This window comes from Panthera tigris, chromosome B2 (genome assembly GCF_018350195.1).
Source record: "Panthera tigris isolate Pti1 chromosome B2, P.tigris_Pti1_mat1.1, whole genome shotgun sequence".
NCBI classification, from domain to species: Eukaryota; Metazoa; Chordata; class Mammalia; order Carnivora; family Felidae; genus Panthera; species Panthera tigris.
The window spans coordinates 75,263,609-75,280,230 of NC_056664.1; the positions used below are offsets into that span (position 1 = coordinate 75,263,609).

At 34.8% G+C, this 16,622-nt stretch overlaps 1 protein-coding gene across 5 annotated transcripts in view; it reads right to left on the reverse strand.

The window, feature by feature from the left end:
• CEP162 (centrosomal protein 162) overlaps positions 1 to 16,622 on the reverse strand; it is a 113,855-nt gene that overhangs the window by 73,617 nt on the left and 23,616 nt on the right. For all 5 annotated transcript variants that reach the window (XM_042986755.1, XM_042986757.1, XM_042986754.1 and 2 more), the window contains 4 exons: positions 13,889 to 14,004; positions 11,647 to 11,677; positions 5,049 to 5,162; positions 355 to 546 (listed from right to left, as the gene is read on the reverse strand). In XM_042986755.1, the coding sequence (XP_042842689.1) occupies positions 355 to 546; positions 5,049 to 5,162; positions 11,647 to 11,677; positions 13,889 to 14,004 (453 nt within the window). The remainder of the gene's footprint in view (positions 1 to 354; positions 547 to 5,048; positions 5,163 to 11,646; positions 11,678 to 13,888; positions 14,005 to 16,622) is intronic.

Below are 16,622 nucleotides of genomic sequence, written 5' to 3' on the forward strand. Positions count from 1 at the left end.
TATGCGTATGGGTATGTCCATACATGCACACACATTTGTTAAATATATTATTTAGTTGATCCCCAAATATTATTCTCTATTTAAAAAATTACTTTAGTATATGCATAAGGAAAAGCATAAAAAATGTGCAAACACTCAGGTGATTTTCTGATTTGGTCAAGGCATACTGAAAGAGGAAGTGAAATTTTATCTTGTGTTCAGCTCTAACTTTATAGTTAAACTACTGATTCCCAAATTTCATTTGAGCAAACCTTTTAAATTAAATTCAGAGATTGAGAAACAATCACTATAGCAAACTATTTGAATTATACCACAAGAGAAACTCTTCAGAGAAGGTCTCAAATTAACTTTTACCAGATTCTGTAGTAGAGATGTTTTTAGAGGACTCTTCATTTTCTTGAGGATAATCTTTCACTGAGCTCTTGGTATTTTCCAATGCATTACTCTCAATTCTTTGTTCATCTGTATCTCCCAAAGACTGGGCTACCTGACAATAAGCCTGATGTAGAGCTTCAATGTCACTATTGCTTTGTCCATAAGAAACACCTGTTGAAATAAATGTACTCTCCAGTATAATCACACAAATACGTGAGAAACATAAACCACTAATAGCATCCGTTAGTGTGTTAGGAATGGTGAACAAGGTTGTAGGACAACAGCAACATTATAAACACAAGAGTTAAATACAAACATTGGTAATACGTAGCTATAGCCTACCAGTATGAAAACATAACGCTCAATAACTCTTTAGCAAGGTAAGATGTGTCCTGACATGGTAACTGTGAACTCTGATTCCACTGGTTACTGCCTTCTCTTCCTACTACCCTTAATCAACCCCATTACATTGGATACAACTATCCCTAAATTTCCTAACTGACAAAATCGTTCAAGAATTCTGTCTTTACCTTACCATTACCATTCTCTCTCACTTTTGCACTCTCTCTCTGCTTCCCAGTGCCACCAAGTATCCTACAGTCTGCATTTCTTTAACTGAAATTCACTCCTCTAACTCTGCAATCCAGTATGTGTTCCAATATCCTGCTAAAGCTGTTATAATCAAAAGTAATTTTCTAATAGTCACACCTAGCCATCTTCAATTTCTCCAACCCTGTGAGACGTCAGACACTGTGCTTTCCTGGGAACTGCTTCTTTTGTATAGCCTCTTCTTCCTGTGCTTCCCAGCACTCTGATGGCTACCTCTTTGTGCTTTCTGGTAAATGGTTCATCTTAGGGTTCCACCTTTAGCCCTCTTTTTTAAACCTCTCACTTATTTTTTTTTTAGCTGGCTAATTTTATCAAGACCCTTAGCTCAACTATTACCCATATGCTTGTGACACCCAAATCTATGTCTTTTGTCCTTACCTCTTTTTTGAATATTAAACCTTCTAACAGATATTTACACTGTTCTATAAGTAAATCAAATCTAGCATATTCCCAACGGAATTAATTGTATTCCCCAACAAAACTTGTTCTACTATCCGTATTTTGGGAATGGTATCACTATTCACCCAGTCATCCAAAATAGAAAACCTGATGTCATTGTTCACTCTTCCTTCCCTATTAACCTTCTCCTCCTCCTACCAATTGATAAATAAATTCTGGAGAAAAGAATTTTAAGACAATATGACAATAATGATCTAAAATTTTATAAGTATTTTTCTTACTCATTTTGTACCTTTTACTACCAATGCTGTAATTTTCAAAATTAGAGAAAAGGTAAAAGAGTCATAGAAGAGTGGGGAAAAAGAAGAGAAAAAGGGTGAGTAGTCTCCTCTTCTGCTTATACTCATGATTCATCAAATAGTGCTTAAAAATAAAATAGATGTAGCTTCATCAGCAAAGGGCTGACTTCTCTGCTTTTTAACTTACAAAGAAAGGACTTTATGTAGTTATTTTATATATTATTACAAGTTAAAAGCTCCCTAATTTTTCTACTTTAGGAAGTTGACAAATGTCAAATCCTCTGATGCAGAGACAAGGATCTAGTCGTGAAGTAATACTGTCATCCTGGGACTGCTCCTGTCATGCAGTCATCGCACAAAAGGGTACCTGCCCATGAGACAAATGAAAATAAGCAAAAAGCTGGATCTGGCCCCCATTTTCACAGTTACCAACCTTTCTAAAACAATAAAGCACAAAGAATTTCAAAAGTAATACCTTTTTAAAAAGATGGTCTTTGAGAATGTATCAACTAAACTGAGGTTTCTTAATTCTAGAAGAAAGTGGTAAAAAACAAAACAACCTTCTCATTTTTCAGTTCTTTTTTTTTTTTTAATTTTTTTTTTTAACGTTTTATTTATTTTTGAGACAGAGAGAGACAGAGCATGAATGGGGGAGGGTCAGAGAGAGGGAGACACAGAATCTGAAACAGGCTCCAGGCTCTGAGCTGTCAGCACAGAGCCCGACGCAGGGCTCGAACTCACGGACCGCGAGATCATGACCTGAGCTGAAGTCGGACGCCTAACCGACTGAGCCACCCAGGCGCCCCTCATTTTTCAGTTCTTAACACAAGTTCAGATGCTGATCTGAAGATTTTCAAGTGTATTTTTGAAATAGTAGGTAAACTCAATACCCCACAACTAATAAGTATTTATACTGTATGCCTTCAGGTTTTTTATTATGATTTCTACCATTAATAGAGGGTTGATATAAATAACAGTGATGAGAACCATATAGTTGCTACTGCTTGTTGAATCTTAACAATATACTAGGCACTACACATTCCCTCAGTTGACCAACACAAGGTCTCATTTTAAAGAAGAGGAAACAGGCTTAGAAGCATCAATTGTCCAGTGTCACACAGCTGATAACTGGCAAGGCTGGAAATACAAATCTAAGGCTATATGACAATAAGATCGTATATCCTCCAGTAATAACAAATTATTTCTGAGTCAAGAACATTTAAGAAATAAGACCAGAAAACTACACCTTTATAAAACTGCTTGAATCATCTTACTAGAGTTTTTACATTCAGCAATACCTTAAAAAAAATTGTTTATAACCTACAGCAGTGGTTTTCATACCATGTTTTACAAAATCATAGTTTCTCAGAGAAAATCATGGATTCTACAGATGTTTGACTGAAATTTCATTTTAAATTGTTCTTTAACACATAAAAATAGAAATTAATCTGTACATTCCAATGTGCCATTTATGGAATATTTTGAAAACCATCAGAGTGATAACTTTGGCCTCCTGCTTTGTTTTCATGTACATCTTAGAATGCAGTTCCTCTGACCATTCTGTATATATATGAATTTCCTATAACGTATCACTGATTAGAAAAGCTTTAATTCTATATTGGTCTTTTTAAAAGAATTCATGCCGGGGGCACCTGGGTGGCTCAGATGGTTAAGTGTCCGACTTTGCCTGAGGTCGTGATCTCAAGGTTCATGAGTTTGAGCCCCACATAGGGGTCTCTTGTTGTCAGCACAGAGCCTGCTTCAGATCCTCTGTCCTCTCCCTCCTTCTGCCCCTCCCTCACTCCCTCTTTCTCTCTCAAAAATAAATTATTTTTTAAAAAATGTAAGAGTTAAAGAATTCATATCGACTTACTGAAAACTGCATGTAAGGTTGACTATCATAACACATATGTGACATCTACTTAAACAGTAAGACTGAAGAACATGTGCTCAGCACATGATTTCATTATGGTGAATATTCAACTGGGTAATAACAAGCAAATGAGTAACATGATTTTGTTGTAATTTTTTTACTTTCATATTTATATTTTTAAATGGAAGTGGATGAAACAAGATAGTGGTGACTTTTGGAACGGCAGTAACTACAAATAAGACCTTGAGTGGACTTTGCCCTCTGTTTTTTGATCTGGTTACTGGTTACATGGGTGTATTCATGCTATGAAAATTCATCAGGTGGCACTATTATGATACATGAACTTTTCTATGGGTATATTATACTCCAATAAAAAAGAAGAAATAAAAAATAAAATAAAGTAAAAATAAAATGCAAGCAGATGTTTAGAGTTCACTAGGGATTTATCATTTCTATTGCTCTTTTGTTCCAAGTATCTGGATTGGTTTAATTGACCATACTGGTCAACTGAGACTTTCAAAGCAAGATGATTAAAAAGTTCTCATTTGCAACATTTATGCAGTAAACCAAGATTTTTTTTTACATTATACAACAAACATAAAATATACAAACATATCAGAAGTCTGATGATAATACAAGAACTACAACAAAAAAAGAATATAACAAATATCTGAGGTGGGTAGGTGGCTCAGCCAGTTGAGCGTCTGACTCTTGATTTCGGCTCAGGTCATGATGTCACCACTCGTGAGTTTGAGCCCTGTGATGGGCTCTGTGCAGACAGTGCAGTGTCTATTTGTGATTCTCTCTCTCCCCCTCTCCCACTCACGCTCTCTTTCTCTCTCTCTCTCAAAATAAATAAACTTAAAAAAAAGAATACAACAAATATCTGAAACTTATGATTTAAAAAAACTCAAAATACCATTACTGTTCTCACTAACTTTATAAATAAACATTATAAATGTAAACATTTAGATTTATACTGATAAAACACCATTTTTATCTACACAGAGAATACTACATGAGATTTCATTTGCAGGTAAGGATTCCACCGCTTTACAAGTTTGAAAAGGCATGGTTCAATGTACATTAGAATTTTGGAATGTGATTTAACTTTTTCCTGCACAGAGGAAAAAATGAAAAGCAAAGTAAGACCAAAATCTCATTTCTCCTACATGTTCCAAATTTAACAGAATACTCTAGAGGGGCAGAGAAAATTATTTAATATTACCTATAGTATTACACTTTGTATCAACAGCTTTCATACATTTATTTTTTATTAAAAACAGACTTTACTTGGCCTAGTAGCATTAAGTGTCACCATTATCAAATTCAGATTACTTAAGTTGTTAAATATGGTAAAAAATGTGGGATTTAAATTTTTATTGTTGATATAGCTATTACATATATTATTATATATTATATTTCCTTATCTAGAAATAAAGTCATTTAGTCATAAACTCCTATGTATTTAGAGAACAGTTTTTCACTTTTACCTGTTCCTGTCATTTCATTATCAGTCATTTCTGGCAGGGACTTTGGCTTAGTTGCTCTGTCCTGTTCATCAAGGTTGACCTCTGCAACAGAGTCTAAGGAATCAAGCAGTACCACTAGAACAATATAAAAAAAAAAAAAAAAATTAGAGCAATTGTACAGTTCCTTCAATTTAGTATTTTAATCATATGCAAGCTGTATAAAAACAAAGATATTTACATGTAAAGAGTATATAATCATATATCTGTAATAAGTATGATCACATTAACACACATAACTATACTTATATACAAATCTAATGTACATTTATGTGTGGGATGCAAAGGGCCCGTGAAAAATAACAAAAAGGTATTCTCCCCACCCAACTTTATTGAGATATAGTTGACAGTTAAAAATTGTATATATTTGGGGCGCCTGAGTGGCTTCAGTTGGTTAAGCATCTGACTATGGCTCAGGGCATGATCTCATGGCTCCTGAGTTCAAGCCCTGTGATGGGCTCTGTGCTGACAGGGATTCTCTCTCTTTCCCACTCTCACTTGTGCGGGCTCGCTCCCTCTCAAAATAAATAAACTCAAAAAATTGTATATATTTAATGTGTAAATTTGATGTTTTGACATATGTATACACTGTGAAATAATGACCACAATCAAGTTAATTAATATATCCCTTACCTTATATAGTTACCTTTTGTGTGTGCGTATGGTGACAACAATTCAGATTTCCCCTTATCAAATTTCAAGTATTAAGTATAATCATGCTGTTGTACATTAGATCTCCAAAACTTACTTCTCTTGTATAACTGAAACTTTGTACTCCTTAACTAACATCTTCCCATATCCCCCTCCCCTAGCTCCTGGTAACCATCATTCTACTCTCATTTCTACAAGTGTAACATTTTTAGATTCCACATATAAAGTTTTTTTTTTAATGTTTTATTTTTGAGAGAGCGAGCGAGCAAGCATGAGCGGGGCAGGAGCAGAGACAGACAGAGAGGGAGACACAGAATCTGAAGCAGGCTCCAGGCTCTGAGCCTTTATTGTTTTAGAAAGGTTGGTAAAGCTCTGAGCTTTTAGCAAGTTGTAATCTTTTTGCTGGTGGAGGGTCTTTCAGTCTTGATGGCTGCTGAGCGATCAGGAGTGGTTGCTAAAGCTGGGGGTGGCTGTGGTACTTCCTTAAAGCAAGACGACAGTGAAGTTTGACACATTGACTCTTCCTTTCACGAATGATTTCTCTGCAGCATAGAGAACTTCTTTACCCACAGAACTTTCAAAATTGGAGTTGATCTTCTCAAACCCTGCTGCCCCTTTATCAATGAGGCTTATGTAACATTCTAGATCCTGTGCTGTCATTTCAACAAACTTCACAGCATCTTCAGCAGGATGAGATTCTATCTCAAGAATCTACTTTTCCTCATCCCTTCAAGTTTGACCCTAAGGTTTCAACAATTCAGTCACACATTCAGGCTCCACTTCTAATTCTTATTTTCTTGCTGCTTCCACCACATTTGCACTTAACTTCCTCCACTGAAATTGTGAACCACTCCAAGTCATCCACAAGGGTTGGAATCAACTTCTTCCAAACTCCTGTTATATGTTGGGAACATTCTTCCTCTAAGTCATGAATCCTTAATGTTCTTAATGACATCCGGAATGGTGAATCCTTTCCAGAAGGTTTCAATTTACTTTGCCCAGATCCATCAGAGGAATCACTAAGTAGCCCAACTATAGTTTTATGAAATGTAATTTTTAAGTAAGACTTAAACATCAAAATTACTCTTTGATACATGGGCTGTAGAATGGATGTTGTGTTATGAAACACGGGCATGGGAATAACATGAATCTCATACCTCTATCAGAACTCTTGGATGATCAAGTGTATCATGGCCTATCTCGATTTTTGACATGCCTTCCTCGTTGAGCTTAATCATTTCTAGCCTCAGATTTAAAGTGAGAGACGTGTGGGGTGCCTGGGTGGCTCATGCAGTTAAGCATCTGACTCTTGGTTTTGGCTCAGGTCATGGCCTCATGGTTTTGTGAGTTCGGGCCCCACATCAGGCTTTGTGCTGGCAGCACGGAGCCTGCTTGGGATTCTGTCTCTTCTCTCTCCGCCCCTCCCCCACTTGTACTGTCTTGGTGTCTTTCAAAATAAAACTTAAAACAATTTTTAAAAAATAAAGGGAGAGACATCTGATTCTTCCTTTTACTTAAAACATTTAGAACCACTATAGGATTCTTAACTGGCCTAAATTCAATATTGTTGGTCTCAGGTAATAGGGAATGCTGAAGAGAGGTAGGGAGATGGGGTAAGAGTCAGTGGAGCAATCAGAACACAACATCTATAGATTAAGTTTGCCATATTACATGGGCATGGTTCATGGTGCCCCAAAACAATTACAAAAGTAACATCAAAGATCACTAGTTACAGATTGCTATAACAAATATAATAATGAAAAAGTTTGAAAAACTCCAAAAATTACAAAAATTTGACACAGAAACACGAAGTGAGCAAATGCTGTTGGAAATATGGCACTGATATATTGGCTTGCTTGACGCAGTGTTGCCACGCTGCATAGTATCTGTGAAGCACAATAAAGCAAAGAGCAATAAAATGAGGTATGCCTGTATTAAAGAGACTATCCTTTCTTCATTGTATGTTCTTGGCCCTCTTCTTGTAGATCAGTCATAGATCAGTTGACTACAGATGCGTGTATTTATTTCTAGGCTCTATTCTGTTGCAATGGTTTTATAGGTCTGCTTTTCTGCCAATAACATACTGTTCTGATTACCATGGTTTTGTAATATATTTTGAAATCAGGGAGGATGATGCCTCTAAGCATTGCTCTTTCTCAAGCTTGCTTTGACTATTTGGAGTCTTTCGTGGTTCCCTATGAATTTTAAAATTGTTTTCTATTTCTATAGGGAACGCTATTGGGATTTTGATAGGGATTACCTCATAGACTTGTATATCACTTTAGGCAGTCAGGACATTTTAATAGTATTAATTCTCCCAATCCATGAGCACAGGATGTCTTTCCATTTATCTATGTCTTCTTCATGTTTTCTAATTTTCACTGTAAAAATCTTTCACTTCTTTGATTAAATTTATTCCTAAGTTTTTTATTCTGTTTTTTGTTTATAAAAACAACATTAAGTTTTGTATGTTGATTTTTTTTAATCTGGAAACTTAATTCATTAATTCTGCCAGTTGTCTTTAGGGTTTCCTATGTATGTGATCATGCCATCTGCAAATAAATACAATTTTACTTCTTCCTTTCTGATTTGGATGCCTTTTATTTCTTTTTCTTGTCTGCTGTGACTAGAACTTCTAGTACAATGCTGAACAGAAGTGTGAAGAGGAGGAATCTTCGCCTTATACTGAACCTTAAAGAGAAAGTTTTCAGTTTTTCACCTTTGATTAAAATGTTAGGTACAGAGTTTTCACACATGGCCTTTATTGTGTAATTTCTATTTTGTTAAGAGTTTTAATCATGAATGGATGTTGAACTCTGTCAAATGGATTTTTTTGTGTGTAAGATGCTCCAGGGTTTTTATTGTTTTAGTTTTTATTTAAATTCCAGTTAGTTAACATACAACATAATATTAGTTTCAGTTGTACAATACAGTGAATGTTGAAGTTCAATGTTTCCATACAACTCATCAAACAAATGCATTCCTTAATCCCTATCAGCTATTTAACCCATCCCCCCAACAAACTGGTAACCATCAGTTTGTTCTCTATAGTTAAGGGTCTGTTTCTTGGTTTACCTCCCTCTCTCTTCCCCGCCCCCCCCCCCCCTTTGTTCATTTGTTTCTTAAATTCCACATAGGAGTGAAATCATACGGTATCTGTCCTTCTTGGACTTATCTCGCTTAGCATAATACTCTCTTATCATTTGCAATGACATGGGTGGAGCAATGTATTTTCTTTCATTTTGTTAATGTGTTTTAACATATTGACTGATTTGCATATTCATATTGATGTCTTAAAATCATCTATGATGTTAAGTGTTTACACCATAAACGCAAGCAGGCTGTCCAAAACAGGCTTTTTTCTTTTCTTCCAGAATACAGCTGTTAAACATATACCAACATAACCACTGGTTGAGACTCTGTAAATTACACTTTCTATTGTTAATTAACCATCTTTTTATTCCCCTCTTTGGCTTTATTGAGGTATAACTGAAAAACAAAGCTGTAATATATTTAATGTGGAAAATGTGATGATTTATGTAAATTGTTAAGGGATTCTTACAACTGAGTTAATTAAGGCATGCATCACCTTTTTGGTGAGAACAGCTAAGTTCTACTCTCTTAGCAAATTTTAATTATATAACAAACACAATTGTACTTATGTTATATAGATTCTCAGACTTTTTTTTTCTCAGACTTTTTTTTTTTTAATCTTGTAACTGAAAGTTTATACTTTATTAATCTCTCCTCATTTTCCCCACCCCTCAGCTCCTAGCAACCTCATTCTACTGTTTCTGGGTTCAACTTTTATTTTTAAACTCTATCTGTAAGTGATACCATGCAATATTCACCTTTGTCTTGCTATTTAATATAGCCAAGTGATACATATTGTTGCAAATAACAGAATTTCCTTTAGGACTCAACATTTCATTAGTATATACGTGTCACATTTTCATTCATCCACTGACAGACATTTAGCTTGTTTCCATACTTGGCTATTATAAATAATGCTGCAAAGAACAGGGGGCTATAGATATCTCTTTGAGATAATAATTTTGTTTTCTTTGGATATATATCCAGAAGTGGGACTTTGGATCACGTAATAGTTCTATTTTTAATTTTCTGAGGAGTCTTCATACTGTTTCCTGTAGTGGTTATACCAGTTTACATTCTCACCAACAGCAAATAAGAGTTCCCTTTTCTCCACATCCTAGTCAGCATTTGTTATCTCTAATCATTTTGAAAACTGTCATCCTGACAAGCATGATGTAATATCTGTGTTTTTTTCTTTTAATTTTTTTAATGTTCATTTATTTTTGAGAGAGAGAGACAGAGAGCGAGCAGGGGAGGGCAGAGAGAGAAGCAGACACAGAATCCAAAGCAGACCCCAGACTCTGAGTTGTCAGCACAGAGCCCAACGCAGGGCTTGAACTTACGAACCATGAGATCATGACTTGAGCTGAAGTCAGACACTTAACCAACTGAGCCACCCAGTTGTCCCTCACTGTGGTTTTTAATGGCATTTCCCTGATAATTAGTGAAGTTAAGCATCTTTTTATGTGCCTGTTGGCCATTTTTTGGCTATTAATTTGTATGAGTTCCTTGTATGTTTTGAATATTAACCCTGTATTGGATATGTAGTTTGCAAATACTTTCTCCCATTCCACAGAATGCTTTTTCATATTGTTCATGGTTTCCCTTGCTGTGCAGAAGCTTTTTAGTTTGATGCAATCAACCTCATTTATTTCTGCTTTTGGTATGAAATCTAAAAAACTGTTGCCAAGACCAGTATCAAAGAGCTTATCCCATGTTTTCTTCTATGGGTTTTACAGTTTTAGGTCTTATGTTCAAGTGTTCAATCCATTGAGTTCAATTTTGTGTATGGGGTAAGACAGGGTCAAGTTTTATCTTTTGCATGTGGCTATCCAGCTTTCCAAACACTATTTACTGAAGAACTATTCCTTTTCTCACTGTGTATTCTTTGTACCACTATCAATAACTAATTGACCATATATGCATGTATTTATTTCTGGACTTTCCGTTGATCTATGAGTCTTTCTAAAATGTCAATACCATACTATTCTGATTACTATTCCATTGATATATGTGGTTTTTTTATGCTAATACCATACTATTTTGATTATTGTAGCTTTGTAATGTATTTGAAATCAGGAAGTGTGATACCTCCAGCTTTATTCTTTTTTCTCAAGATTGCTTTGGCTATTTGGGGTCTTTTTTGGTTCCATGTAAATTTTAGGATTATTTTTCCTATTTCTGTGAAAAATGCCATTTGAATTTGATATGGATTGCATTGGATCTGTAGATCACTTTAGGTAATACAGACATTTTAACATTAATTCTTCTAATCAATGAACACAGAGTATCTTTTCATTTATTTGTGTGTTCTTTAATTTCTTTCATCAATGTTTTACAGTTTTAAGTGTACACCTCTTTCACCTTCTTGGTTAGTTTATTCCCAAATATTTTATTCTTTTTCATGGTATTGTAAATGGGATTGCTTTCTTGTGGTTTTCTTTTTTTGAGGTGTCTTTGTCTGGTTTTAGTTATCAGGGTAATGCTAGCCTCATAGAATGAGTTTGGAAGAATTCCCTCTTTCATTTTTTTTGGAAGATTCTAAAAAGAATTGATATGAATTCATCTTTGAATATTTGGTAGAATTTACCCATAATGCCATCTGCTCCTAGTGTTTAGAAAAATAATATATTCTTACATATAACAGGAAGGATTCAAGACAAGCATAAGGGACCTATCATTGAGAAAATCTGTGGACTTTAATTCATTAAAGATATTTAAAAACAAAAGACACATAGCAATTTGTGCAGAATTATTTTGATACTATTCTGAATAGACCAATTTTTGCTATCTAAATATGTGAATATGTAATATTTACCGTTAGCCAGCATGCCAGTTTTCTCTTCTTCCTTAATTAAAAGAAGAAAATAATCATATTATTTGAAACCAAAATTATATAAAATGCCCACAATGCAAATAGTAGCAAAATTTGAAAACCAGTGTTTTACTCCATCATGAGAAAGAAATGTATCTTCCAGATTTCTTTTATTACTCCCATTCACTAATAATTTTACAAGACTAGAGAACATAGCTATGAAAGAACTTCAGGACTGTAGCAATTACCAATTAATTTAGGCCTTTATAAGCCTTGTTTAAAGAATCTTGATGCCATCTGCTCATTCACCTTGCTTAGAAATTCTATTTTTTGAACTCCAAGATAACATGGATACTTTATATAAGATTCTTGCTATAACATCATCAATCACTTTTCTCTTCTTTTCAAAATTAATGATCAACTATAATTTGTAGTCTGTTTCAGTTACATTTTGAGAGACAAAATTTTCAAAGAGGCAGGCCACCAAATGGCAAGATAGTTGAAATTTATCAAAATTATAAGTTCCGTTAGAATAAGTTTTATAATTAGTGTCACCTACATTCTCCACTTGGATAGGCAACATGTAGGATTGATTATTCCATAATAACAGAGCTTTAATTCATTCTACACTGACACATTTTTATGCAGGCCTATATTTTCTTTTCTTTTTCTCTCTTTTTTTTTTTTTTTTTAAGAGAGAGAGAGTGCATGCCTGAGCAGGGGAGGGGGCAGACAGAGAGAGGGAATCTCAAGCCTGCTCCACCCTCAGCATGGAGCCTGACGTGGGGTTCAATCCCACAACCCTGGGATCACGACCTGAGCCAAATCCAAGAGTCGGATGCTCAACTGAATAAGCCACCCAGGCACCCCTATATTTCCTTAATATATCAAACCACTGTGTCTTCTACTGACTTATTTTTCATAAAATATTTAAATTGCCATATTCCAAATATAAATGCTAGTAAGCTTCTAAGGAAAGCCAGCAGATCACATTAATCTTCATGTATTTCTAAAGGTCTTATTTTCCCCACTAAACTGAGTGATATAGAGACAACTAGTGACAAAGCACCAGGTATATTTAAAATGAGAGTATCTATTGATACCTGGGAAGTATTTCTTGCTTCTGTTTAGACAATCTATGGTTTCACACATGTTTAAAACATGTAATCCTAACATGCAGTCCCCAAAGAGACCTGACTATATAGATCAAGACTAACATAATGGGGCACCTGGGTGGCTCAGTCGGTTGGGCGTCCAACTTCGGCTCAGGTCATGAACTCGCGGTTCGTGAGTTCGAGCCCCATGTCGGGCTCTATGCTGACAGCTCAGAGCCTGACTGGAGCCTGTTTCAGATTCTGTGTCTCCCTCTCTCTCTTTGACCCTCCCCCATGCATGCTCTGTCTCTGTGTCAAAAATAAATAAACGTTTAAAAAAAAAAAAAGACTAACATAACAAATAGTAATTATCCTACTTGTTAATATAGGTAGCTTCAGAGAGTTCTATATGGCAGACATTATGTAGTAATACCCTTAGCCAATCTTGCTAAGAACTAAGAAGAGATCTGAAGTATAGCAACACTGAATATGAATGAAGTAATGAATTAATTCATGATCTTAGTCTAGTAAGTTTCAGACAGTAATGTCACTACTAGCATAAATACTGAGGAGAGATGTTTTTTGTATTTCACAAGGACAAGATCTACCAAAGAAAGTGTAGCTTAATATACCTGTTTAAAAATTAGATTTGAGATTTCAATTAAAATTTTAATTTTTAAAGCTTAAGGAAATTACTTGCCAAAAGAGATCCTCTAGAAAATCAATTGCCAGGGGCACCTGGGTGGCTCAGTCAGTTGAGCATCTGACTTCGGCTCAGGTCATGATCTCGCAGTTTGTGGGTTCAAGCCCTGCATCGGGCTCTGTGCTGACAGCTCAGAGCCTAGAGCCTGCTTCAAATTCTGTGTCTCCTTCTCTCTCTCTGTCCCTCCCCTGCTCATGTTTTGTCTCTCTTTGTCTCTCAAAAATAAATAATGTTAAAAAGTTTTAAAAAAAGAAAGAAAATCAATTGCCAAATTTATTACAATTGACATCCTGAATTAAGAAAATGTCTGAGTGTTAAGAGACCTATAGCTTTACAACAATGAGAAAGACAATAAAAAACTTTGTATTTTGAGCTCTCCATATAGTGACAGTCAGCTAAGGTGATGAAAGAAATTTCAAAACTGTCAAATATATAATTGATGCATCACCTGTTTGGGTACATGTATTTTTTCAGATTTGGGATTTTCTTTGGAATTAGTCTCTTCTTTAGTGGTCAAAGGTGCATCAATATCCTCCTCATCTTCAAAATCATCACTGTAATTTTCTGAAGAAAATAATTTAAAAAGATACAAGAATCACACTGTTAAAAAAGTCATATTCCAATAAAAGACTGCTGAGTTCCAAAGAAAGGAGACTGCATAAGAATAATTTGCTGAAATATTTACATAAAGATATCTTTAGAGAACATTTTTTTTGCAAAGATTTAATCAGAATTCAATCCGTAGACTTAAGTTTATTTTGTCATCTTGTACTTTCAAATAGTTATAAGAGTTTTAAATTTTAATCTTTTAAATTATTAACAGACTAAAAATTTCTAGAACTGTCCAAAAATTTTTATATCTTTAAAACAAACTTTAACACTAAAGACAAAGTCTCAAATACCCTACTTATAAAAGGCAGTGCTTTTTTGAAACCTTGATGTTGTTAAACACAATTGTTAAATTTGCTTATTTTTTTGATTTTTTTTTTTTTTTTTGTCTGTGTAGGTTATTTCCAATGTAAGCCTGAAACAGTACCTATGAAAGGTCTATCTCTAGCCCTTCCCTTGGGTAAATACTGGCTCTACATGACCTAACATTTCCCAATCTTGGGCACTTCTCAGCTAATGTCCCAAATCATATCTCAGTTATGTTACACCAGAAGGGAAAGGTGTGTCCATCTTAACATGATGCCATTAGACTACTTCTGGAGAAGGTGTGGAAGGGACTATCTGGCCAGGATTTCTTCACCAATTAAAAACAATTTTTTTAACGTTTATTTATTTTTGAGAGAGAGAGAGAGAGAGAAAGAATGTGAGTCGGGGAGGAGCAGAGACAGGGAGACCCAGAATCTGAAGCAGGCTCCAGGCTCTGAGCTGTCAGCACAGAGCCTGACACGGGGTTCAAACCCACAAACTGTGAGATCATGACCTGGGCTGAAATCAGATGCTTAACCGACTGAGCCACCCAGGTGCCCCACTTCCCCAATTTTTAACTTGTTTATTGCCCTTAAAGGAATGACTGAGATCTGTGACCTTTTCAGAGTGGAAACCATCATTCCAGAAATAAACATGACCTTAACTATATTTCAAAAATTAGATAACATTCAGAAACAAGATGGCCTGATGAATGAAAGACTGTATGAGGTACTAGAGAGTCTGCTTCTGGAATGGCTGTCTTTTAGAATGGAGAGGAAAACTTGAGTTTAATTAATAATGAAAATCTGGAAATGAATTTGAGAGGGCTTAGAAGTTAAACAGAGATGTTTCTGAAGGTAAACATCTCTGTTTTATTAGTTCATAAGAATACAAAGTGGGTATAGTACATGAGGTAAATAAACTAGCTTAGTTGGTTAACTACTCAATTATCTATATTCTGAGGCTGAGAAGCTGACCTTTGTTTCTCTCCCATATAAGAAAGAACACTGAGATTTTCTAAATATTAGCAGACATAATTAAATTTGCAAAACAGTTATTTTCTAAATATTAGTAGACATAATTCACAAAACAGCTATCAAGAAATTACTTTGTATTAGACATACTTCTAGATTCTAGAACCAGTATAACATGATTAAAATTCTAATATTCTTTGTGGGAAAGAAAATATGGGAGGGTATGACAATGAACTTAAACAACTATGTGGGATTTGAGAACTACTTGAAATCAACAGAAGGAAAATAGTGTTTGTTTGACTACAAAGAGGCAGTATGCGAAACAGTTTAGATAGTATACCATAGCACTTAAGAGCATAACCAGGAGGGGCACCTGGCTGGCTCAAGTTGGTAAAACATGCAACTCTTAATCTCCGGGTTGTAAATTCAAGCCCCACATTGTGTATAGAGGTTACTTAAAAATAAAGTCTTAGGAGCCAGAAGGCTTGGCTTTAATTCCTGGTTCTACTACTTATAGTCTAGAATCATTGGCAGGTCACAAATCCTCTTTGCCTCATTTTCCCCATCTGTAAAGTGAGGATGCTAATAGCACTTATCTCAAATGGTTGCTGAGAAGATTAAGAGTTAAAGTGTTTAGAAGAGTGGCTGGTATATCATATGCCCTATTTAAAAGTGTTAGCTATTACATTTAGTAATAATTATCTTTGTTAACATTATTATAGCTAGTGTTGCATTTAATCTGAATCAAAAGTTAATAAGGCCAAATATTATTTTGGATTGGAAAAAGTGCTAATGTGCATTTTTCAAAATTACATTTTGTTAGTTGCATTTTGTAACTGAATCATCTACAGGCAAATACTATAACATATAAATAACCAATCCCTTCTCCAGGAATTTGTCATGAGTAAACTAAGGAAAAATCATTGGTAGATACAGAGATGACAACAGATGAGAAATAAGTGGAAATAAAACAGCGTATCAGAGATTTCAGAAACATTAAGGCAAATTAAGTTTATATAAAAATGAAAGAGTAAAACCACATTGAGAAGGTGGTTTTCACATGAGAAATCCCAGAGATAATAATATGCAGGCTCTTCCATATTGTTTGGAAAACAATGAGAATATTCATTTGTAGTGTTCTAACCTTTTTGAGACAAAGATGTTATACATTCAAGGTACTATTTCTATTATTATATTCCCTAACTTTGCAACTTTGAAAATATTATTTGCATAAATAGAAGAAGTTTTTTAAAATTCAGATAAAGTAAATAACAGTCAATGTATAAGATCTGA